This window comes from Misgurnus anguillicaudatus, chromosome 10 (genome assembly GCF_027580225.2).
Source record: "Misgurnus anguillicaudatus chromosome 10, ASM2758022v2, whole genome shotgun sequence".
Taxonomy (NCBI): Eukaryota; Metazoa; Chordata; class Actinopteri; order Cypriniformes; family Cobitidae; genus Misgurnus; species Misgurnus anguillicaudatus.
The window spans coordinates 36,706,103-36,734,093 of NC_073346.2; the positions used below are offsets into that span (position 1 = coordinate 36,706,103).

Sequence of the window (27,991 nt, forward strand, 5' to 3'; positions counted from 1 at the left end):
TCGTTTAGTTGCATGTTCAAAAACAGAAGTGTGCTTTTAACATGAATTGATGTTTGCAACCAGTTTATCTTTTGTAATGACACATGTCATAATTAGTGTAGGATATCATGTAGGGCAATGCCTTGTAATTTATTACAAAGAAAAGGTTAGTCTCTTGGTGACATCAGATAAAGATGATAAAGATAAACTGTTTTCTTTCCTTTCAGAATAATGTCGACTGTTAAATTATGCAAAATAGGTCCAGGAGCAGGTATGAAAAAGTAAATATTGTCCAATTTCATTTAATTTTACTTGAAGTTCTCAGTCAGAGCGTCTTTAATGAAATAACACTTCCCTCTGCGTGCAATATTTGCTTTCAGTCATCCTTTTAGTTTGAAACATTTAAAAAGCTTTCATTAATAACATATTTAAGCTTCAATCACTGAAACCTTTAATTCAAGATCCCTTATGCACATATTACACAGAGAATGTGCGATGTGCAGTTCATAAATCTCTCTCTCGTCAACCAACCTTCCTCCCTCCCTCCCTCAGCGACAGCTTTTCGCTCAGATCTCGTCTTCTTTAGCGTCACAGGAGCGTGGCGAAGGGGCGTCCTTGTGCCCTAAGCAGGGGGGAGAGAGTGAGAGAGAAAGAGAGCGAGCGAGTGAGAGAGAAAGGGAGGGAGGAGAGCTACCGCATCAGTCAGCTGCAGTAAGCAGAGGACAACGGTAGCAGTCGAATTGGTGGCTGACAGTCTTTATTGTGCAGCCCCACAACATTATCCTGTTTACTAAAGCCAAGCAGACGAGCAGGAGATCTGCCACATACATCGTTCCTTCAAAGATCACTGACTTCAGACAACCAAACTCTTTCAGTCTGTGGTCCTGAAGTTCTTTCTCCGCTCTCGGTGGGCTTTCTCGTCCTCCTGAACGAGTGGATTTTATCGGATTGGGGAAGCCATGGGACTTGGGGTTAGGGGTGCAAGGACAGCGTTCCTGTGTTTATGGAGGTTATTTTTACTGCTCTGTGGAGTCTGGACCGCTCGGTCCCAAACGTCAGTGGATGAGAAGTCGATGTACTTCTGGGAGACAGGTATGGTCGTTTCAATCAAGTATCTTGACGGACTGTAGATCAGTGTTAAGGTTAGATGTTAACTCGGCTGTCTAAACAAAGTCGTAATTCGTTTGTTTCCGACTTGTAAAACAAGGACAAGCAGAGGTCTTCGGTCTCACTTCAAAACAGCATCGCAAAGAGCGTTTGAATTATTTCTCAGCATCCTGATTTGTGATTCTCACAGTCTGCACGGCACCAAACGTGTCCCCATTTTTGCACAGTAGGCTGCCTTCCTTTTAGTCTGTTGATGTGTTGTTTGTTTGATTTGTTGTGCAAAGCCCTGCCATTATTTATTTATTATCTATTTATTATTATTATTATTATTATAAAACGTGACAGTAGAAGTTATTTGACTTTAAACTTTTAATTTTAACAATGTGTCAAAATTGCAACATGATCTGACGGAAATTTGTGTTATAGTCGTGCTAAATTTGATAAATTTTTTCTTGTGTCCGTGGCACGACTTTTTTGTGTCATTTTATGAATTTTTTTCTTCCTATTTTTAAATCATTGTCACTTGGGGTTGGGGTTAGATTTGAGGTTTGGGTTAGGATGTATTTTTATGCATTGGTTTCTAAATGTTTTTCTTCCGCTTTTAAAACTATTTTCACCTGGAGTTGGGGTTAGTGTTGGGGTTTGGGTTAGGATGTCTTAAAATGTAACAAAGTGATTCTAACCCCAAGCAACAATGGTAAAAATATAGGAAAAAAACAGTGAGAAAACGGTAACACTTTACAATAAGGTTCATTAGTTAACATTAATGTATTAACTAACTTTAACAAACCATGAGCAATACATTTGTTACAGTATTTATTCATCTTTGTTAATGTTAGTTAATAAAAATGTAAGCTTTAATTGTTTGTTCATGTTAGTTCAGAGTCCATTAATTAATGTTAACAATGTTTTAATAAAGTATTAGTAATTGTTGAAATTAACATTAACAAAGATTAATAAAATATGCTGTATAAGTGCAGTTCATTATTAGTTCATGTTAACTAATGTAGCTGACTAATGTTTACTAGTGAACCTTATTGTAAAGTGTTACCGAGAAAACAATACATAAAATGAAGCGAAAAAGAAAGTCCTGCAATGCACACCAAAAACTATTCATAAGAAAGTGTCACAAAAAAGACGTTTGTGCTTTAGGCAAGAAAAAACCTGAATTTCATGTCATGGACACGAATAAACTGATAAAATTTTTCGTGACTATAACACAACTTTCCGTGAAATAAATTTAAATTAAACCAACGGTTGGGTTTTTTCTTCAGCGACCCAATGCTTGGTTGAAAATAACCAGCGTCGGGTCAAAAAGGGACGAACCCAACCCATTGGGTTGTAATTTAACTTGTGCTGGGTTGTATTAACCCATTGTTGGGTCAAATATAAACAATTTATAGGTTAATTTAACCCAGCTGCTGGGTTTGTTCTTATTTTGACCCACTAGAGTAAAAGTTACTTATAATTATTATGAAGAGTTAAATCTTTTCATAACCCAACGGTTGGGTTTGTTCTTTAGCGACCCAATGCTTGGTTGAAAATAACCTGCGTCGGGTCAAAAGGGACGAACCCAACCCATTGGGTTGTAATTTAACTTGTGCTGGGTTGTATTAACCCATTGTTGGGTCAAATATAAACAATTTATAGGTTAATTTAACCCAGCTGCTGGGTTTGTTCTTATTTTGACCCACTAGAGTAAAAGTTACTTATAATTATTATGAAGAGTTAAATCTTTTCATAACCCAACGGTTGGGTTTGTTCTTTAGCGACCCAATGCTTGGTTGAAAATAACCTGCGTCGGGTCAAAAGGGACGAACCCAACCCATTGGGTTGTAATTTAACTTGTGCTGGGTTGTATTAACCCATTGTTGGGTCAAATATAAACAATTTATAGGTTAATTTAACCCAGCTTCTGGGTTTGTCCTTATTTTGACCCACTAGAGTAAAAGTTACTTATAATTATTATGAAGAGTTAAATCTTTTCATAACCCAACGGTTGGGTTTGTTCTTTAGCGACCCAATGCTTGGTTGAAAATAACCTGCGTCGGGTCAAAAGGGACGAACCCAACCCATTGGGTTGTAATTTAACTTGTGCTGGGTTGTATTAACCCATTGTTGGGTCAAATATAAACAATTTATAGGTTAATTTAACCCAGCTTCTGGGTTTGTCCTTATTTTGACCCACTAGAGTAAAAGTTACTTATAATTATTATGAAGAGTTAAATCTTTTCATAACCCAACGGTTGGGTTTGTTCTTTAGCGACCCAATGCTCGGTTGAAAATAACCTGCGTCGGGTCAAAAGGGACGAACCCAACCCATTGGGTTGTAATTTAACTTGTGCTGGGTTGTATTAACCCATTGTTGGGTCAAATATAAACAATTTATAGGTTAATTTAACCCAGCTGCTGGGTTTGTCCTTATTTTGACCCACTAGAGTAAAAGTTACTTATAATTATTATGAAGAGTTAAATCTCATAAAGGGATATAATAATATTTCACCTAAAAAAATTTTTTTTTTTACTTAGTGCAGATGTGCATTATTAAATCACATTATTTTCCTTATTAATACGATTAATAATCTCATTACTTTCATTACAATAATGCAAAAGTACATCATTACTGTATTAAAAGTTCTCATTTGCTGTAATATTATACAAAATCTCCCTCAAATACAGTATTGAAAATCACCCTGTTGAAACACTGTTATAATTTTATTTAAATTTACAAAAATATATATTATTTTTGCATTAAAGTATTGAGAATCTTGATATCAAAATATCGTTTACAGACCGATATCTGATCATTAGAAGTCTAAATGGACCGATTGGATTCTCCCATTGGCCAGAGCCCTGACTCAATGTGCCGTTGTCACTGTTAGTGATTTTTTTAAAGAGGATGTAAGCGTGTAAGTAGATTAAAGGAGCTGCCGGGATTTGTGCTGTGAAAACATCCCGGGGACATGCATGCGGAAAAGCAGAGCGACAGGCAAACTTAACCTACATATTTCCCTCCTGTAGGTCAAAGTAATCGCACACGACTGCCGTCATTTCATCTAAACGTCTGGTGAAAATAGCGTCAGTCTATTTGGGATGGGCAGATGTCTGATTGAGACTTATTTGTGTCATGAGATCCACATCCTGAAGATATTATAGCAGATCATATATATAAGCATCGATGTGATAATGTTATTCCACGTTGTAGAGCGCTCGAGGGGAAAGACATTAAGTGTGACCGTATGATGCACTGTATGCATAATAAATGTGACCATAGAGGAATTTGAGCTTTAACCTGTGGGGGAATAGCTCGCCTTTTTTTATTGGCTTCACAGAGGAGCAATAAATCCAGCTGATGTCCCTTCATAATGGAGATGTTCGGATGTTGGTGTAAGACCTGCAAACACAGAATGAAGCAGCCGTCCTATAATAAGTCCTCTTAAAGCTGCTCTTGATCTTTTTGCAATCGATACACCTGAAATGCCCATATACCTGCTTCTTATATATTTAATGAGCTAGATGACTTCTGTATTTGCCTTCTTGTTTGCATTGTGAATGAAAGTTTGATGTTTAAACATCCCTGGAGAAGAGTTTTTCTCTTTGCTTCAGTCTCCAATTAGAAACGGACATCAATACCAAGCTGCTCTGTTTGACCCCACGTGGTAGCGGATCTCAGCCCGGCTCCCGTGTGTTTCAGATTAAGCTAATATTGACTCAGGAAGGATTCTTAATTAGTAGCAGTATTTACCGGCCATTATTGGCTGCTTGGGTTACTGTAACCTTGACTTGTGTTCGTGATGAAATGGAGAGAAATGAAGAGGAATAATGGTTCATTTAATTTGAAGACGTATATTGAGATGAAGATGTCTGGCACAGGTGGTTTCAGCGTTGCGCTCTATTTATAGACTGTACAAGGGCCAATAATAGAAACATAATTGGGAAAATCGCATAGCTGAGAATAAAAACCTATTTAGTTAAAAGGAAAAAGCACACTGGCTGCTTTTTCGATATATAAAATGCATTAAAGATGTAAAAGTTTTGAAACATTAATTGACAGTAGTTTTTGTGACATTGTACAGTATGTTCAGATCTGAAATGTAAGGATTGTTTTGGAAATGGGGGCCTTGCTGCATTTAAGTAGTGCTTCTGTATAGCTCAATGGTAGAGCATTGCAGCACAAATATCATGGGTTTAAACCCAGGGAACATACATACTGATAAAAAATGTATACCTTTTAATGCACTTTGCATAAAAGCATTTGCTAAATGCTTAAAGGTAAATGTATGTAAATGGGGTACTGATAGATTATGAACTATCTAGTTGCCTTAAAAACAGCCATCTAGGGGTGTTCCCAAGATGGCCACCAAGTGAACTGACCTTATGGATAAATATTCATTATAAGCAGAATCTTATTAGCCTACACATCCAGTAGCTTATTCTGGTGGGAAGTGTATAGACCTTAGATACTGTATTGTACAAACTCTGAAGCATATGTGACCCTGCCTGGATCATAAACCAGTCATAAGTCCAACAGGTATTTTGTAGCAATAGCCAACAATACATTGTATGGAGCAAAATATTTTATGCCAAAATTCATTAGGATGTTAAAAAAGATTATTTTTCATGAAGATATTCCTACTATAAATATATAAAAAAATCTATTATTGTTAGTAAGATGTGTTGCTATTTACTTTATTTGGACAACTTTAAATCTTTCCCCACCAGCATTTAAAACAAAAGTTGGGAGCAAGCGCCAGCATTTTTTAAGAATTTAACAAAAGTTTAATGCCTTCCAGAAAATGTTCTTCTTAAAATATATAACCATACAATATATCAAATGAAAGAACAGACCCTCTGCTTTCAAAAAACATTTCATCTTACCTTCATTTGTTCTCTTTTTATCACCTCTCAACAGGGCTTTGAACCAGATTTTTTCCCCAATTGGTTCGTTCCGAACAGAAACAGTATTTTAACGTTTTCAGTTCAACCCTAAAATTGATGTTCCTGAACCAGTTAGAACACAAAATAAAATTCTTGAACCGGTTAATAACGTTACATGTCTGCTGTGGGACATACATATAAGTAGGCTGATCATTAGGACATTAAACTTGATACGTCTACATAATTTTCCTTAGTCTCTATCTTGTCATCAGACATTAAAAAGTGCTACATTATGTAAGCGGCATAACTGTAATTCTCACATGCCTACATTTGTTGAGTGCACATAAACATGCGCACACACACAGATGGAGGACGAATTCCAAATGGCACTTCGGAAAGAAGATGCAGGATAAACAGTCGCTCCACAAAAAGTGGAAAATTATGTTGTTTTTCAGTGCTTTAAGCCCAGAATACACTGCAGGATTTTTGCCCTATCATTAACTTATCACACTGTACAACATTGATCGTTTAAACGCGGATAGGACAGGCATGTAGACTGTACGATGATGACACGGAAGCTTCGGCGGCAGCGTCACACGTTGCGCAACGTCACCAGCATGCGCTCGTGGTAAACAAATACCAGTACGCAGATCGTAGCAGCAAACACACTGTGCGGTGATCATGCCCAATTTCTGACACTGTCAGAAAACTATCGTAGGCTATCTTTGGACGCATGACCGGAAAAATGTCCGTCTTTGAACCTCTCTCACTGTACGACATAGGATCACCGATGAAGAGCCACGATAACAAAAATCGCGCCGATTGTTTCACGATCGCAATCTTTCGTCTGGGACAGCCAATAATCGTGCAGTGTATCCCAGGCTTTATTTGCCAAATGTATTTTACACAGTAGTGACACAGCAGTGCAACTCTTTCTCAAGTTTATACATCAAGAGCTCTGATCTTTGAAGGGCATAGGGATAATCACGTTTGATTGGAGTTGGACCGGACACACTCAATGTCTGTGCTCACTTTAGTGCCTTTTTGCGGTTAAATTGTTTTAAATCACTTAAGTGTTAACATTTGCAAGCCTTTTAAACACATGCAAATTATCTACTTTCACCCTATTTAAATTTGCGTATTAATCCGCGAATCGCAAGCGAGCCGAACCATGGGTCGTGATCGGTACGGATCACGGAACAACTGCGATCCGTTACACCACTAATTAGTATTAATAAAACATCTTGAGATACTTGATAGCCTACAATATTTACCTCTTATGATTGAGCATTAGAGACTTGGGCTTGAGTAGGCTACCTGCTGGTGGCAAGCTACTCATTTCTCTGATGAATCATTGACGACTGGAAGTAAACTTTACTGAGTCATATTGCACAAAAATCTTGTCAAAGAACGAAAAAAATAACGGTATTAACCAGTTACTATTATTTTAAATAAACGTTTCTGTTCCGGAACATATATTTTTTGAAAGTTTCTGGTTTTGTTTCTGTTCCTTGCAAAACATCAAAAGTTTCTGGTTTTCATTTTCTTTCCTTGAACCGTTTCAAAGACTTGCCTCTCAAAGGGTAGATTTCTTCAAAATAAGCACATTTTGAGCAAAAAGCTGAGATAATTGCGTTTTTGTGAAGGACTTTTGATCGAGATCAGATTTAGAGCGATGATCAAAACATACACGGACTTCTTACTGTTTCCCCTAAGGGGTTGCTTCTGGGTTTTATAAGTTGGTAAGAGCCACCTGGTGCATAATAGCAGTATTACGGATTGCCGGAAAAACTTGTCTTTGGCAGAAAAGCGTTTTCTCTTAATTGACGATTTAACTCGTCAATGGCGGGGAAAAGGTTAAAGGCGATTTCCTCAACATTTAGATTTTTTGCAGCCTCAGATTCTCAAATAGTTGTATCATGGCCAAACATTGTCCAATCCTAACAAACAAAAAATTGCTTATTTATTCAGCTTTCACATGATGTATACACCTTAATTAAAATATATATATACCATTATGGTTGTTTTTTTTTGTTCATGGTTACCTATAATAGTTATGATGTTTATTATTTCCATTTAGTTGGATATTATTTCTATGATCCCACATGGATGGAAACTATTCATCTTCTCTCATACACACAAAAACTCTCATGTACCTTGTACTAGTTCATTTTTGTGTACATTTTTATACGGCACCATTTCTTGACAGACTGAAGATGTTGCTTGAGAGCCAAAGTGCATATTAGGACATGCATTACGTGGCCAATTTTAGAGAGCATTTGGTCTTAACTTAAAAGCAGTGACTGTTCAATATCAGACCATAGTAGATGAGTGGGCACTCTTAATATGTGAAACCAGTCATAAGGGTCTATTTTTTGAGAAACATTAAGATTTATACATCATCAAAAAGCTTTCCATTGATGTATGGTTTGTTAGGATAGGGCAATATTTGGCTGAGATACAACTATCTGAGGGTGCAAAATATTGAGAAAATCGCCTTTAAAGTTGTCCAGATTAAACCTTAGCAACTGCATCCTTTCATAATAATATTTTTTTTATATTTACGGTATAGAAAATTTACAAAATATCTGCATGGAACATGATCTTTACATAATATCCTAATGATTTTTGGCATAAAAACGATAATTTTGACCTATACACGGGGTTCCCATGGGTCCTTGAAATCCTTGAAAGTTTGTGAATCTAGGGGAAAAATTCAAGACCCTGGGAAGTTTTTGAAAATATACATACATAGATACAGGTCATTGAAAGTGCTTGAATTTATTTTATGCAAGAAGTGCAGAGGTGATGGCTTTGATTCCCAGTGAACACACCTACTGATAAAAATGTATATCTAAAATGTATCAGCAATGCAGCTTTCTAAATATCGGTAGCGGCTATTAAAAAAACCTATATCGGTCAACCACTTAACATTTTTTCTAATGGTTTCTTTATACAGCCTTAGTTTGAGAATATAACCATCTTAGAAAAAAACGAATAAAACTTGACTATCTTTCAACACCACCAATCGAAACAGTTAATCCTGAAGTCCTGTGTGGTTTTGGATCAGCAGGGTTTATCCTCTCTTAAAGCAGCGATTACCCAGATTACACATGATCTCTCTCTTGTCCTCCGGGAACGAAGTTGTGCTGTCATGGCTTCTCACGCTAATGAAGTGAGAACATACAGGTTGCTATCTGTTAAGAGCTCAGCCCAAAACATTTACCCCGTCTGACTATGGATATGACCGGTCGGGTACGTCCATGTAGTCCTTGTAAGTGCTTTGAAGTTTGTTGAATTCAGAATAAGACCAAAGGGTCAAAGGTCACGTATAGCCCAAGTAATTGCTATTTTTAAGGTCTTATAGAGTTTGTGTGTCTGTCCGAAGGCTTCACATCTAAAGAAAAGAGAAAATGTGATGCTTTATTGAAAGTGAAGTGAGTGCGAGCTTTGTGTCAGACAGAAATGTCGGCCGATGTTATTTCGGGGAAATTGAAAAAAGAGAACTATGGTGACTTAATTGTCACCTTCATTCCAAGAGCTGGTTAAGAAAATGTGCCGGAATAATTCCGAACTCATTTCAAAGATTGCATTTTAATGTCACCTCGACTGACCCTGGTTTTCGCATTGGCCTACAGGCAAATGATCCTTCAGACTATAATTGGTTGAAAACCACTCCAGACGGGCTTTAGGTTTAGGATGTGCATACAAAGTAGTCTGATTTTCTTTAAATTCCCTGCATTATTCTCTCTAATGGTTTAATAGAATTTCTGTTGTTTGGAAAATGTATTTTTCCTGTGTGATTGATTTTTATTTGTCATTTTTGGAAGCACCTAAATCCGTCTCTAATTTAAGAAAGCTGCACTTCTAATTGCTCCACGCATTACTAGCGTGATTTATATTGTGTTTAAAAAAAAAACTCCCCGGAAGCAGAGCTAAATCTAAATCTAAAGCAGAGCTCATATTAAATGTAAAGCATGTCATACATTCCTTTGGGGTAAAATGTGACCCAGAATGTTTGTTCTTAAATATGACAGATGTGAAATATGACTAAATGTTTTCATTATGCTGATCGCACATTTGATTTTCTTAACCTCTTACTCATAATTTCCCACAGGGATTAATGTTTTTTTGTGAAAGTTTCATTCACTTACAGTAAGTATGCTCTTGTCTGTATATAAAGCTACATCATAGTTCAAAGGTCACCTAACATAAAATGTAGGGATGTCCCGATCAGGTTTTTTTGCCCTCGAGTCCGAGTCATTTGATTTTGAGCATCTGCCTATACCCGATCCGATACTTCTATAATACATAAAAAAAGAATAAAGAAGAAAGAAAAAACAGATCCAGGATGTTCCTTATGTCATGCCGCACGCATTGCTGTTTCTGTGTGGAGTCAAAAGGGTCTAGCTCTGTGCCAGCACATAACTATAGATGTGTTAAAAAATAATGAAAAATATAGTATATATGTTCAGGGGTTAAATTGGGGTTTGTTTTGTGGGGATGCTATTAGGAGGGAGGGTTCGAGGGGTAACATGTTTAATCCTGATGACAGCAAAGCCACTGGTGTGTTTCAATGACATTTTGTACCTCTGATAGGATTTTATAACTTTCAGCTTTAAAGCTGTGCCACAGGTTGACCCAAACTTTAAAACCTGAACTTTAAATTATGCAAATCTATGATTCTGACACCCTATATGCATTTGTTGCACATGTCATTATGCACAATTGATCAAACTTTGAAGGAAGTTATAAGACTCAACCTCCTTGACTAATTCTAGGCATAAGATACCCAAAAAGACCCAATTAACAAGAAAAACAACATAGAGATTTCCTAAGCTGGTCAGCAGTTAGTTAAACAATCACTATTGTTAGGTCGTAATTGATTTGTATAATCAAAATACATTGATTATTTTATTAAACTATACAATAAGTTGTATCCAGTTTTCTAGTTAACATATTGTAATGAGATGATTGACATGGCTATACATACTTTACTACTTTGTTTCTAGACTTCTATTAAGTTTTTTCGACGTGTGCACCATTCTTTCCTCTACAATGTGTAATGTGATCCTCCTGCGAGAATGCGCGTTCTTGAGGTTCTGAGTGAGACACGGAGCTGCGTACTGATGTAGATTAACTGAGCACATAGTGACAAAAACGATCGACGCGTCGTTTAAATGAGCGGTAAAAACCCGGTTTTGTCGTGGGTGCACCGCATGCACGAGTATGTGAAGCCTATGAATGAAAACACGCCATTATTCGCGTCAGTTCACACGCACCAGCGCAGCGCGTACACTGCCGCGGAGCAGAGCGAGACCTTAACGTCGGATTTTAAACCCTGCATATGTATCCGAGTCCTGATCGGAAGGTAACGTCCGATTCCAATCGAGTCTAAAACCACATGATCGGGGCCGATTTCCGATCACGTGATCGGATCGGGACATTCCTAATAAAATGTTTCAAGATGTAATATTAGAGAGTGTACCTGTGAAATTTTAGGTCAAAAAATTATAATTAACTATATAATATAAAATAATATAACTATAGATGATTTATTATACCATTTTGACGTATGCTGTTTTTATGTACGTATCTCTTTAAATGCAAATGAGCTGCTGCTTCCCTCCCTACTTATTGTTATCTATACAGAAAACATACACCGTTTTTAACAAAACAATCACCTTACTTCATTACTCATAATGAATGTGCGGTAGTGAATTATGTAAAGAAGATTTAAAATAGAAATTATGACCGAACTGTGGTCTTTGGACGGTTGTGGACATTTTGCTTAGAAAATGCCAAAAGCTTGTCTCATAAGACTGATAAGGAGTGGGCAGATTTTATTCATTATAGGGTGGTTGTGTTCACACAAAGGCAATGCACACAATTATGTTTAAAGTTAATTTTGTATATTATTTGATCTTTCACGAATAATTTCGCACCTAAATATATTCTAATTTTAGGATCAAATTAAGTGCCAGCTAAAAGTATTTTGTAAACTAAAAAAAAAACCCTGGACTTAGGGAAATTGATTGGAATAGTAATATGCCTATTAGGCCAATTATTTTAAATGATGTTTATTAATTATTAACTCTTTCCCCACCAGCGTTTATTTTTTATTTTTAAAAAGGAGCCAGTCTGCGTCAGCATTTTTTTATGTTGCATTGTCTAAAGCACACAGTGCACGGTCTTAACGTGTCCTATGCCACTTTTGCTAATTTGACAACAGAAAAAATGGTTTGTGCGCCTAGTGCATAGTCTAAAAGGGTTGTTCCTATTTTCGTAATGAGTGTGTTTTGGGCATAATGTGCAATAAACCAGTGAGAGTCTCAGCTCTCATCTCCTTTGAAAGCCAGTTGCGATGGTGCCATCCCGATTCCCAATTTAGATGACGGAATTTGTAAACTGAAAAACTAAGCGCAGGAAGAAGACCACTAGTTTAAGATTGATATTAAATAAATGCATTTTCATTTGTATTGTCGTAAGTGTTTTTTTTAAATCATGGAAGTAAAAATAGCAGGCTTTTAATTGCTGTAAATGTGTGGATAGCCCAAATTATCAGTGTAACTCAAAGAATAATTTACAAATATGCAAGAAAAGGTTTGTACTCTAAAAATACTTTATTTGTAACAAACAGGAGATAAAGAATTAACAAACATGCGGAGAGCCGACACCTTTCAGCACTTGGACAGCGCCGCGTCGCTTTTTCATCCTGTTTATACACTGTCAAAAACAAAGGTACGAAGCCGTCACTGGGGCAGTACCCTTTAAAAAAGGTCCTAATATGTACCATTTAGGTACAAATATGTACCTTTAAAGGTACATTTTGGCAGTTTAAAGTACTAATATGCACTCTTTGGGTACAAAGGTGTACCTTTTTGAAAGGGTACTGTCCCAGTGACAACTTTTGTACCTTTATTTCTGAGAGTGTAGGCACATATTACTAACGCTGACTTTAGAGCAGGTTATAGTTAGTCAATGGCATAGTCTATTTAGTTGCTTCAAAATAGCAACACGTCAACAAGGCGCCTGAACACACCTCGTTTTCTTTGCGCTGCATTGCGTCGGGTATATGATAGGGCCCATAGTGTTTTTTGTTTATGCAGGTGATGTTGTGTGAAAGACCTTACACTGTAGATTGTCTGGGAACCCATGGTGCAAATTATTTATTTCAGACACACACTTTTTTCTTTAGAAAAATCCACAAAAATGAAATTAGGACAAGGGTGTCGACAAATGTGTATTTTGCAAGAACTTTTTTGCATTTATAATCATTTATCTAGTTATGCAGTTGTTATTGAGTGAGATCCTTTTTTGTGTCTATGTGAAAATACTGTAGGCCTGCATTCAGAGGATTCTGCATTGTCACTGGACACTGTTTAAATAGGGCCATCAACACCAAGTCATGAAGTGGGGGCTTTGTTTAGGTTATCAGTTGGGAATATTTGCCTCCCTATATGGTGTTCCAGGGCAGCTAGGGCTGGGTGCTATAGAAAAACGAATTTAATAGGAAATGCCAAAATGTTTTGTTTCCTCTTTAATGCTAGAAGTAGACTTGATGGCCAAATAAAAAGGGCATTACAATCATTATAACACCCATAGCATTGTGAATCATCACGGGTATAAAGTATCATGTATATACTTTAACTGCCATGCACCATCATTCACAGGATTTACTTTATAGAGAACAATCAGGCAATTGTGTCAGCCTTTCGAGACATAATGCTTGTCAGCTCTGTTGATCCCTTTTTAATTCATCTATTCATTTGTCAACAATATACGAAATAGGGATGCATAACGATTAATCGCGATTAATCTATAGCAGAATAAAAGTTTTTGTTTACATCATATATGTGTGTGAACTGTGTATAATAATTAGTAGGGCTGTGACGATTAATCGTGCAAATGCATGTATTCTTAATGAATAAATTGAATGAATTATGGTGAAATGCCGCCACATCCAAAAGCCAGAGGGCGCTCTCGTGTAGAAACGCCAGATTAATTGTGATTAATTGTTATGCATCCCTAATACGAAACCATATTGCTAGTGAATTTAGCAGTTTCTGTATTATAATGTTACATAGTCCAGTTCATTTCACAGAAAGAAGCAGCAAATGTGTAACAGGATAATAGTTTCTGTCTTTGTGACCGTGCATGTACACTTTGAAGAAATACGTCAAATAAGTAGTGTTAGTAAAATGGTGTTTGTTTAGTTTAAACGGCAGGGCTTACACTAAGACCAAGGCATCTCTTATATGACTATGATGTGTGGATTAAAGATTATTTTAGATCCATAAAGTTTGTTTAGTGTGGTTTAAGAGGATTGGTGTTTTTCACCATGTTCCACAATATCCGTATGACAGACATGATGATCACTTTACAGAAGGATCTTACTTACATGAATATGTTTTTATTAAACTGAATTCACATGGCTAGTGCTGAGACAATCATGACTAGATAGTTGCTTCCTATCAATTTTAGTGACTTTTAATGAAGCCTTATTTCATTGAAAATGCTGCCTAAGAAGACAGCTCCCTATCTAGTAGCAGTACGCAGGCAGTAGACACAGGGTTCCCACAGGTCCTTGAAATCCTTGAAAGTTTGTGAATCTAGGAAAAAATTCAAGGCCCTGGGAAGTTTTTGAAAATATACATACATAGATACAGGTCATTGAAAGTGCTTGAATCTATTTTATGCAAGAAGTTTTCTAGAAAAACATCCATATTATTTCCTGTATTGTGCAGGATAATATCATTATATTTCTAGACTTTTTAAGTACACGTGCTAAACTGTTCGCTTTAAATGCTTATATCTTCTATATGCGAATAATGTTTCATACCAAAATGCTTTTTTGCATAGTTGTGTTTGACACATGAAAACGTCTCGGGTTACGTATGTAACTGTTGTTCCCTGAGAAGGGAACGAGACGCTGCGTCTCCCTTGCCATACTTCCTGCGTCCCTGTAATGCCGCCAATATTTCAGATAGCGATTTACTTCCTGGCTCCCGCGTCACCCTGTCTTTGTGGTTAAGCCTCACCATTGGTTGAGTTTGATATACACATTCAGACGCATTTACCCCTGGAGGCGTCCCTAAAGTGTCACTGCAGTGATGCAGCGCGAGTTCCCTCGAAAGGGAACTGTAACAATGTATCTAAAAAGGTAACATGATGTAACCTTGATCTCACTTGAAATGTGTCCCCACATTTAGTCCTTTGAATTTGAGGGTATTGGACCTGGAAAGTCCTTGAATTTAAAGTTAGCTAAGGTGTTGGAACCCTGTAGACAGCAAAGCAGTTCAATAGGTTTTATTTTGTAAGGACCGGAGTCAATTATTCCGTTTATACCACGGTTACCACAAACATTGCTCTGGTGCCTATTTTTAAGACATTTGACAAGTTAGGTGTGCGGTTTACAAAAAAATAATCAACACCCATAGAACATTTCTCAGCCAATCAGAATGCAGCATTCAACAGACCCGTGGTATAATATTGTATAATGTACAGTATGTATTGTACAGAATGGGAAACTGCATTTACATTTGTGCATTTGGCAGACACTTTGGTTTGATTTACTGCAAATCTTGATTTTGTTGATGACCCACTTCTATCATCTTTTGGCAAAACAATTGGTAGACATACTGAGCCGGAACAGCTAAAACAACAGAGGAAATAAAATGTTGTGATATGCAATGGACACACAGACAAAATGATTAAACAAGATTATAGAGCTATATTTCTTTAACAACATTAAGCCGTCGTCCTCCATTGCGCTGCTAATAAGAGTCATGTGATCGTGGGTGGTGTCCACTTGAGTTGACGTTATTTGCCAGCTTTGCATTTACAGTGACGCATGACACGTCTTGAGATGGGAATATCCGATCTGTCCACTTACATCGTGGTTGTGAATGCATATATCCGATTAATGTCAACATATGAATGAGGCCTGAAACCGATCGGAGAATATGGGAATCTAAGGCTGCATTTACACTGGCACAAAAATCCGATCTGAGCCCCTTCCAAATGTTCCAAAACACACATCCGATTCAGCTTGATTATGACGTCAGTGTTTCACGAGGAATTGCGCTGACCTTCATCAGTTCATACCTGGCTACAATGCCAGTGCAAAATAAAGAGCATTAAAGCCAAGTATTAGGAAGTTAAGGATCAAGACAACCGCAGTATTCAGGACAGAATGACATGCCCATTTTATGAGCAACTTGAGTGAATTTTGAGCCATAAACCAAGCTGCCGACCCCCCAAACTTTTCAACAGTTTTTCAGATGAAGACGTGATGACGGAGAAAGATATTGTGGATGATGCCGAAGGTAATCATTAACGATTGCTTTTACCTTAAATAAGTGGTGTTGATACAGTACAGTATTAATGTAGCTTACACTATTAAGCTAGCATACTGTATGGGCAGGAGTTTAATGCAAACACGGACATCGGATATGACGCGTGTCTAAAGTATGTGTAAACAGGCAGGACAAAAAAAATCGGATCTGTGCATTAAGACTTGAAGTGTAAATGCAGCCTATGTGTTTTTCCTGCTTACAAGTTCGTGGGTCATATCTGATCACTGCCACAACTCGAAATTTAGTCACTTCAAACGTAAATGTTGCCATTTCAAATTTCAAAGCGAATTACCTTGTATTCAAGCTATGCATTTGATCAGTTTGTTTGTTTTCTAGAAATCAAATCGTTGACCTTTGTGCTGCCAACATGATGCTTGAGCTACAGGAACACTTGGAGCACTTGGTACTTAGTACAGCACAGGCATATTGTGTAATGTATATTGTTTGGCTGAATAGACTGGCGCCACTAATCTTCTCAAGTGTCTGCTCAGTAGATTGAAGGACCTTAATAGTTGGACAACAGCTATTGTAAGAGGTCAAATAACTGCACATTCAGCCTCCTGTGGCTACAGTGAAGACTGAATATAAGAGACCCACCATGAATAGGAAACCTCAGCTGAGGCTTTCAGAACATCCGCTTTCATCTCTTCCAGGAATCGTGCATAGGGTTGAATGAAATGCAATTATATGTTTGTTATTTAACTTTAGTACTTGCAGGTACTTAAAAAAAGAAAAGAATACTTAAAATTAGAGCTGCAACAACTAATCGATAAAAATCGATTATGACATTCGTTGTCAACAAATTTCATTATCAGTTAGTTGGTCTGTGACGTCACATGCTCCCATACCACCATCAGCCAACATGCACATGCGTCAGGTGTGAACTCGCGCTGTATTAAGAAAAAGCACCTGACTTTGAGCGCACAGCTTGCATTGTGCGCAAGATCACTTTTACTTCATACAACTCGAGCTGCACGTTTATTCAGGCAATCTTTTTACAAGCCGACCAGCTTGGTTAAAAGCACGGAAGCAAAAACGCAAACGAACGCTGGTTAATAAAGGTTTAATTTCCTTTAATATAAGTGAGTTTGTATTTGTTTAATTGTTGTCGGGTTTTCATAAAAATAGTAATGAACCACAAGCATCTGTTTTAAAGTAAGGGGGAAATCCAGGTTTTTATTACTGTAACAACGCACTAACTAACTTTTTAGTTACTAGGAGCACAGTGGCCCCCAACTGAAAATTTTAGGTGCGCAACCAGAAAATTTAGGGGCACACGCCGTAAATCAACATGCTAACAAAAAAAAATCACATGTCTACTAATTTTCACTGTATTACTAATAAATACTTTGATGATAGATGCAGAAAGTACAATGTGCCGTTTCAAATTCAGTGTCACATCACAAAAAAAGGTCAAATTTACTGGGTGCACATGTGCGACTGGATGTAAAATTTAGTGGCACACTCTCAAATTTTGGTGGCAAAGTGGCAGTCTGGAGCCCTGCATGTATATCACCACTTTCATATTATAATGGCTTATTTTTTTTGTTAATAACCAATAATCTTAATATTCATCAAGGTCTAAAGCTGAAGATTAAAAATCTCAGCACATCCCTGAAGACTCAATTCATTTTGTTAATTGATATTTTGACATTTGAGATGTTTTACAAATTAAAAAGCTGCACAAACGTTTTTATTTTAGGCTTAAAATATCTAAATCAAATAAATTATATTATTAAAGCTTTTGCACTATTAAAAGCACACTTCTACATGTGAATACCCTAATTTAGTGCCTTATTTAGCTATAATACGTGAAAACATCTAATTAAGTCAATATTTATATTTTATCCAATTAGTAGATTAATTGGAAAAATAATCGCCTGATTAATCAATTATAAAAATAATCGTTAGTTGTAGCCCTACTTTAAATATAACTGTGAGGTCTGCTGGTGATATGCAATTTTTAAGATTCAAACAAATACATTGTTTTTAATAATGGTATTAAAACCGTTAGTTCCAGTCCTTGATTCTGATTGGTCAATAGTTACGTTTTATTTACAATAAATCAAAGCTGTGACTAGGGCTGTAACTTTTGAGAAAAATCTAATTCAAACGGATATCGAATATCATGCAATGTATCTGAATATATTCGAATATCTAGTTGCCCCCCGCGCACATAAAAAAAACATAATGGAAATTCAATCACAAATGTATTAACAGTGACAGTCATAAACAGGACTGTCTGGATTACTTTTTTTACTTAATGTTTGAAACAGCAGGTTATCAACTTATGAATAACAAACTTATATGAAAAAAAACCCGATTCAGACCAGGTACAAACAATAACGTGACAACTTAAACAGCAGCAGGAGTAAGCATATAGCCAGACCCAAACGGTATCCGCGCCCGCAGATTCCGCGGATTTAACGCCCATCATTGACAAGCACACATGATTTATCCCGCGCTTGGGCTATAATATTTAACACTATAAACAATAATATGTCATTTTATATACAAACTATAATTCTATCTTGACATGCACATTAAGTACATGTTGGTCCAATTTGATTCTCTCACTTGCACACAGTTGCCTGCGTCGGGCTCACTCTCAGCCTCCTTAGACGTGTTACTGTAAAAAAAATGCGCTACACATGGTATTTTAAAAACCGGATGGTTTATTTATAGGTCGAATACGGATATTTCACGTCATTTTCGAATGCATATTCGAATATCGAATAAAAAGTGACAGCCCTAGCTGTGACCACTGCATTCCGTTGCTGTTCACACTCGTTTTTTTTTTTCGGGTGGAAGGACGGCTTTTACTGATTTTACTTTATGAAAGTTGCATAGATATCTAAAAGTTGCTGTTGTAAAGCTTGGGCTGCACACGGACGACCATGGACTGCTGCGGGCCGCTTGATAACGATAATTACGTCATGCGGACAGCGTGCATTCGCGGACTGCCCAGTTATACTTAGGAGTTAACCGTGACAATGCTGTGGTTCATCCGATGAAACCAGAAGTAGTGTTACTGTATGTATTTTGGGTTTCTGCAGGTGTACTGTAGCATGGCTCTGATGCAGTGTGTTTTCAAGGGTAGATGGTTGATTTGTGTGTTTTTTGCATTCGTTCAAACACAATGAATGATGTGATTGTCACTATTAGTAATGACGGTGATTGGAATTTTTTGTTTGGATGTCTTCAATAAACCGGCTTAGCAAAACATCATTTCAGAAGCTGTCAGTTTGATTCTCACTCCAGCTGATTGGGTTTGACAGACTCCGGAAAGCCCGGGCAGGTGGCTGCAGGGTTGTCAAACCCTCTGCTTTACCTTTCTGAGTTCATCCATCCATACGTCCATCTAATAAGAACATTTTGTTTCTCAGAGGTTTCTCTTGGCTTACGAGTCTTTTAGGGGCAGTTTCCCAGACAGGGATTAGACTAGTCCTAGACTCAAATGAATGTCCAAGAACTGAACTTGAACTGACATATCTTAAAATACATCAGTGCACTTTGTCTTTTGGCATGTTTGTTAAAACTAGTTATATTAATTGAACTAAGGCCTAGTCCTGGTTTAAGATAATCCCTGTCCCAGAAAACCACCCCTTAGAGTTCTCTGTTTGTTTTATTTATGTATTTTTGTCTTGCATTTCCTAAATAGACCCATTAGGTGTATGAAGCTATGAAGTGAATGTGGAGGGCATAGCTCAGATGATTAGTTCTGTGAGTTATTAAAGATTGACTCATTTATAGCAGACTAAATGTCTAGGCACATCTGATCACAGATTCTTGACATAAATGGTTACTAAGGTCTTTATTCAAGCAGAAAAATACTCAGAGGAAAAGCTCTCTATTTGGTGTTAATTTAACCCTCTTGCCTTTTTGAGATCCTTTTTTTTAGTGTATTCAATTTAACAGAATATTTCAAGAGGTCAGATGTAAAAACCCTGTAAGTACGTCTGACATGTTTTGTTTAAAAAAAAGACATTTTTTATCAGGCTTAGGTTCAGTCATTACATTTTAATAACAATAAAGGGGATATTATTAGTTAGTAATTAAAACGCCTCATTTTCACAAATGTCACTTTAGTCATTTCATTGCTTTTTTACAGATTCGACTTTTACTGCAAAACCCTCTAAGTGCATGCATCCACTTCTTAAGACAAAACATAGTAAGAAATTGAAAAATTACTAAAGATGCAACAAGAAACATTGCAAAGAATGAAAGTCAGAAATTTAAAGATTAAAATAAAGAAACTGAAGCACACATTAGGGGCGCTGTGATGCATCTGGCTGCTACATTTAAGTTGTATGCAGGTCATAGTACTCACAAGGGACTTTTCCATTGCAGATTTGCGCAAAACTTTAACGTTATTTTCTAAATGTCGACAAATTACTATTGCGAAATGATGCAATTTCCATTAATCGGTAATATGTGACTGAAACGCAGTTCAAACTGCATTATGTGACCTGAAAATGCGAATAAAATCTTTCCATTGCAGTTTTCCGAAATACACAATTTAAAAATTCCAAAGAGCGTAAAAACGTTTGCGATATATTCAAATTGCCTAAAAAATATCTTATAGGAGCGTAAACACTTTTGTGATTATATGGGAGTTTTTGGAAAATTGATGTTTCAATTGGCCGTATTTTCAATTTGCAATGTCATTTTTGCGCAATTTAAAGGGCAATCGAAACGCAGCTAATGTGATCCATGTTGTTTTTCATTCATCAACGTGCCGCTTAACGAATTCTGCCCATAAACCGGTATTTCAAAGTATGATTAAGCAGATTTAAAGTGAAAGTATTTAATAAATAAATAATGGATAGCAAGAACATTCAGTTGATTATTATTTATTAATCGTTAGGGCTGTGCAAAAAATATAGATTTTTCGATTTATCATTTTTATTTTTACATGGTTGATTCAAAATCGATTTTTAAAGGCCACAAATAGATTTTGGTTCTAATTACCAGTCTTCTCCACTAGATGTTACACTCTTTTTTGCCTTGTGTGATGTTACCAAGGAACGAGAGGCGAGCCTGTCATTCATTCATTCAGTGCTTAAAATGGCGGTTTCAGGTGCTTCATCGACGTTGATGCCACCTTCACATAAAAAGTCAGAGGTATGGAAGCATTTTAGATTTCGCAAGAAAGACGACGACGATAGTGTTGTGGCTCTTAATTTTTTTTTATTAATTACCCAGTTGGAAACTTATGTTCACTGTTCTTTTTTATATAAATATAGTATTTGTATTCAATCTATATTCATTGAGTAAAATCGAGAACCGAGTATAAAAATCGTCCCAAGAATTGTAATCGAAAACCGAACCGAGAATCAAAATCGAATCGATTTGATAGATTGTGAATTGTAACCGAATCGATCTGGAACATCTGAATCGATACCCAGCCCTATTAATTGGTATCTAATTTTTGACGGAGCTGGCATTTAGCGTTCCTTATTTCTCTCTCTCTCTCTCTCTCTCTCTCTCTCCTCTGATATGGGTGTTATTTGTTGTGCAAGTTCTTGGTGTGGCATCACTTCCAAATTTACACTTTGTTGACGCCTTCACATCTTTTATAAAGGTTTCATCAGCTTTGGCAGCTTCACGTCTATGTCTCGTCTTATAGTTCACTACATGCGCCAGACATGATGCTTTCATCTTTTCTAATTACTCCATTTCATTTCTTAATACCAAAAATATAAAAAGCATCAGGAGATGAATTTGTGCTGGGGAAATATGTATTGTTTGAGTGCTGTGGGTAATATGACCTCATGTGGGCGTGCATCTGATTTGTATGTATCTTCCTTATACATTTATAGAACAGTTCAGCCAAAAATGAATATACTGCACTGTATGCAGTTTTTCCATGCACCACAAAATGATTTTCAATCTTTAACTTTTGATCAGAAATACAAATTTTAAAGCTTTAGAACATAAAACTCCGACCATCCACCATTCAGTAATATAAAGTACATTGCAAAAAAACCCTCTTGATTTCATTAATTGGCAATCAATTGAAGTGTACTTTGTAGCTAGACTGAGTCTGACCTGAAACAGCCATTGCTTAAAATGTAAGTGGACTTTAGTGAAGTTTTTTTCCATATGCAATGATATCATGTACTGTATCATAGTGGACTCCGTTTTGATTTTATGTGTACTTTAAACATTAATTTGATTGCATTTATTGTTTCAGCTGGTTTCAAGAACACTACCAAGTCTGTATAGCTCATTGGTAGAGCATTGCGGTAGCAATATTAAAGGTCATAGTTCAAACCCAGGCAACGCACAAACTGATAAAAACTGTAAACCTTGTAATGCACTGTAAGTCGCTTTGAATAAATCCATCCAAATTCGTAAATATAAGTCTGCCATTGGTCCAACAGATAGTCTCACCCCAAACAGATTGATTGTTTTGGGCCCCAATGCTGTGCCTTTTTTTATACCTGCATCCTGGATTATTTCCTCCATGTCTAATCGCATTTAAGACGCTACAGTGAATGTGAATTTCTCTTTTGTCAGAAATTTACTCCATGCAACGGGCGACCGTCCAATGTGATGCCCACGCGTTGTCCCCCACGCAGTTCACGTGGAGATCTCTGTGCATGTGACTGTGGCTGGGCTCCTAGATTGTTTTTGCATTGATGGGATTGGATTACGGTGTTGTCACAGCTGTCAGTCACAGCACAAGCCTTGTGCCATGCTGACAGCCGTAACCATGGCAACCGTGGCGTGACGACAGGGTTATATTAAGCATAACATCGTTTTGAGCTTTCTAGCATCTTTCTTTTACTCCGCATACGCCGCCTCCGAGCACTTTACTACAGCATGTCTTCAGTGTTTTATTCACCTTTTTATTAGGGGCAAATGTTTTGTCACAATATAAGTATTTTTATTGGCACTGCATTCAGTGTATATCAAAAACGTACAGGTAATAACATAACTGTATTCAGTTCAGTGGAGTAAAGTAAAGCTACTATTTTAAAATGCATAGTTGCATTCATTTACATTTTTGCATTTGGCAAATGCTTTTATCCAAAGTGAAGTGTGCTATTTTCAGTATATGTTTTTCCATGGGAATCGAACCCATGACCTTTGTAACGCAATGCTCTACCAGATGAGCTACAAGAACACTCAAAAATATGACTGGGTAAAGATTTGATAAAGTAACCTATATACAATTCAAAACATCAGTAACCTGAAAAACCACTGTTATTCGTAGTAGTATTATTTCTGCATTCGAAATATGTAGTAGTAGTGTATTAGAAAAACAATAGAGGCACTCGTGATGTTATCCACACTACTTGTTCTGAGTTATTGACTCATTTATTGAAAGTGGCATGATTAAAATAATAACAGTGTGAAGTTTAATTAAAAAATTTGTTAATTCTGTGAAATAAACTGCTCCTTTTAACAGTTTTAATGCAGTTTAAAATTTTTGTTTCAAAGGACTCTAAACGATCCCAAACAAGGCATAAGGGTCTTATCTAGCGAAATGATAAAAAATTATATGCACCTTTAAACCACAACTTCTCGTCTATCTCCGGCTGTGTGACACGCCAGCACGACCTCACGTAATTCCGTAATGCCGTGGAACGGTCATGTGTTGCATATATAAACGCACATTTGCGGACCATTTTAAACATTAAACTGACACAAAGACATTAATTAGTATCATTCGACATACCCCAACATCGGATTGGTCCTCTTTCTACACACTTCTAAACACTGGGGCGTAGTTTCGCATACGTCTGTGACCTCTTGACATGATGACGTATTGAGTGAGGTCGCGCTGGTGAGGAAGACGAGAAGTTATGGTTTAAAAGTGCTTTTTTTCTTGCCAAAAATGACAATCGTTTCGCTAGATAAGACCCTTATGCCTCGTTTGGGATTGTTAAGAGTCCTTTAAAACTGCCATTTTAAACTGCATTAAAAGTGTTAAGTGTTGGGGTCCATTAAAATGAGAAAAATCCTGGAATGTTTTGATCAAAAACACAATTTCGTCACAACTGAACAAAGAAAGATGTTAACATTTTGGATGACATGGTGGTGAGTAAATTATCTGGATTTTTTTTAAGAAAATTGACTTATCCTTTAACACAACTGTAGGTTCACCTGTGAATGCACATCAGTTGAAATTTAAGTTACTCAGTGACTTTAAACAGCTACTGCACTTTGCAGTGTGCCTACCAAGACTCTTTAATATTAAGTTACTGTATCAAAACCATACCCTAACTCACCCTCCTGTTACCACATGGTCATGCTGAATTATGTGTGTGGTATTCCTGTTAGCACTCCGTTTTCTCCCTGACAACAGTTAACACGCTGTAGCTCATGCATGAAACTGGATTATCCTGGCGTGTGTGGTTGTATGTGTAAAGGGCATGCTGCAGGGTCACCATTATGTGCTTATGTGTGTAAGGTGGTGAAGTGCGACCCGTGGTGGTGTGCACGTCACAAACTATGAAAAATATATAGTGCAATCTTGCCCATCGAGATATCAGAGACTCAGAGTTATCGGAGTTAGTGCGCTATTTGCAAGGGGAGGCAACTGATATCAATGAGTGCGTTTACATGCACAGTCTTACGCCGATTATGCTTAATAAACTGATAACACGTGGGGTCATTTAAACGCAAAAAACAATTTTCTCCAATCGGGGAAAGCCTATAAACGTCGTAAGCAAAAACCGATCGGCACAGGTAGTTTTTTGCTCATTACCCTGATTTCGCGTGGCATGTAAACACCTTAACCGGCTTTCTCATGGTTTTGGCCATGTGCGCATGTCTCCGCGTGTGAAAGATAAACGTCAGACCCGGAAGTAAGCGCAAAGTAACACATAAAATATGAATTTAGGTCATTGAATTGATGTTATATTTACAGGTTCTGGAGACACGAAAAGAGAAAAAACGATATAGCTTAAGACAGATATAGCTTGATCAACTATTATGTACTATAGGTGATGACGTCACTACCTGTGAGAAACCTGACAAATCTCTAAGTCCCATGTAAACGCAGCTGTCTGCATAGCCGGTTTATTGATTTGCATGTAAATGCATGATTTTTTTGATAGCTATCCGCTTATTTTCTGCATGTAAACGTACTCAATGATGACACGCTGGCACGGGGGCAGAACAATGAGGCAAGATATTCTCTCTTGGTCACTCAAGGTTGGGAAAAGTATCAATCTGCGCTACTGCGCTAATCTGGCTGAAACCCCAATAAAACTCTTCACTTGAACCGTTAACATGCACATACCTATAGGCGCCAATACCACTGAAATGGCCAAGCACATGCTCAATTGCTTCACATTTCACGTCTAAAACCATGTGGAAAACTTGACTGCGCTGCTTTCCTCCATTTCAAAGCGCTTGGGCGCTCCGGAGCATCTGCCGTTTGCCAAGTAACCTAAGCATTGCTTGACTTTGTGAAGAGCATCCACCGGTGGAAAAAGAAATTGCATGCACGTTTGTTAAGAAGTGTATATCTGATCCTCATTTACATTTTTATATTTTAAAATATAAGCATGCATTATTTATAAGCCTATATGCATTAATGCGCACGTGAACATGCACATGCACGTGCACGCCCACACACATTCTATAACCACTGCACTCCCACAATGAATCGGTGCATTACCATCACGGTGGTAAAATACTGCCACCGTCACTGCTCTATTTGTGTGTACATTTTTTGTGATGATAAGTGTGTGATTGTTTTTGGTGTAGAGTTCATGCAGCCATGTGCTCGTGTGTGTTTTTATATATAAAGTATGTGCCAAGTATGTGTAGCAGATCTGCCATGTGCTCGTATGAGGGTGGGTGTGACTGCTTGTATGTAGGTCAGTTAGATCTCTTGCTATCCTGCTGATATATCAAGCAGTCGTGTACAGAAACCCTTTGCTCTCTGCTTCTCTGTAGCCTGTATAATTTGTCAAATTAAAGCACAAAAATCTAGATTAATATCATTAAAGCATTGCATTACCCATCACGTGACTGCCTTGGAGTGTCAGTGTGTGGTTTTGTACTGGATGTGGGTCGCGTGTGTGGGTGCTATGCCGTGTGTGGACCTATATGTTTGTACAGGAGCATGTATGAAAGGTGCCATGGCTCACAGAACCATAGCAGCTGGTATTTACACGATCACAGATTGGAGAGGAAATACCATGCGAAGTGACGAGACTGGATTGATTTTCCTAATTTCTCCATTCAACATGCTGTGAAATGAATGAATGGCAGTGCAGGAAAGTTTCTCCTCCAGCTCGGTTTGCTGTTATAGGGTAATGGTTCACTAGATGATGGTTCCTGCCGAAAACAAATGGAGTGTATTATTGCGTCTTGCTTGTGGATAGATCGATCCATACATGCATACGTACAGTAGATAAATGCATGCATGCATGCATTGATACTATACCATTGTTTCCCATACATTGATTTATTTGTGGTGGCCCACCACAGAATCAACACTGGCCCCCACAAATAGAATTTTCATGATTCCCATTTACTTTTTAATTTTACTATTTAAAACAGCTTAATTCGGCTTAAAATATAATTTGATATATAATACAGATCAAATACAGATACAGACCAAAGAGTAAAAGTGAAACATATTTCAGGTGCCAACACTAGATCAAATGCAAAGACGACATGATGACGTCACATATATGCTAATTAGCTAGGGTGACCACACGTGCCATTCTTCCCGGACCCGTCCTGTCCAGGATTTCGGGTGCGTCTTTTGGAACTCGTATTTGTCGACCGCATACGTCATAGAGGATTATTATTATTATTACAGAAAAGCAATCGTTACATTTTAAGGTAAGAATGAAACTACGATTGTATATCTTTTAACTGAATGGCGTATGCGGTCAACAAATACGACTTCCGGAAGACGCACCGAAATCCTGGACGGGATGCGTATGGTCACATTAAATTAGCGGGTGACGTCATTGCCACCACAGTCTCTCAAAATCCTGTGGGAAACACTGTATACCATAGTGTCAATGTTCCCAACAGCTCAAAAGGGTTTGGGTTCAATCCCAGGGAACACTCATACTGATTTAAATGTATATCTTGTAATGCATTTTAAATTGCATAGCATAAAAGCATCTTACAAATCCATGTTTTTTGCTATTTGATAGGGCTAATGCATCACTGAATATATCAGAGCAGATGAATAAAAGCGCATCAGCTCCATGTTTTCCAAATTCCTCCCATTTCTACTCCGTCTTGGGGGCCCGTAAGCGTGTGATCTGGAGAAATGTGCTCTTTGGATCAGAGACGACTGTTTGATGATCTTCCTGCTGGGGTGGTCTTTGAACACAGCTCTCTTGATACCCAGTCTGCTGACCAAACTGCGCCGAGGCCTGAATCCACCAGTCCGGCTCGCTTTAGAGATAAACTCGACAAACTGTGTATAAGCTATTCCAGTGATGCCTAGATAAGCTCTGTCTCCTGTTCCAGATAAACTGTACTGGTAATCAAATACTGGTGAGATTTCACAATCATCTGAAGGATGAAATTATTAGACAGTGAAAATTCAATTCCATTTTTATTTATATTGCGTTTTTAACAGTGGTGTAGCAAGTCAGTCCCGGGCCCATATGCAAAAAAATTTAACGGGCCCCCTTAAGCCAAAGCCCCCCTCAACCTTGCTCGTTAGGACTGTTAAC

General features: G+C 37.4%; 1 protein-coding gene across 1 annotated transcript in view; it reads left to right on the forward strand.

Moving 5' to 3' along the window:
* The first annotated feature begins 626 nt into the window (after positions 1-626).
* The window catches only part of thsd7ab (thrombospondin, type I, domain containing 7Ab), a 162,338-nt gene continuing 134,973 nt past the window's right edge, over positions 627-27,991 (forward strand). The window contains exon 1 of the mRNA XM_055211313.2: positions 627-1,071. Within this exon, the coding sequence (XP_055067288.2) occupies positions 939-1,071 (133 nt within the window). The 5' untranslated portion in view covers positions 627-938. The remainder of the gene's footprint in view (positions 1,072-27,991) is intronic.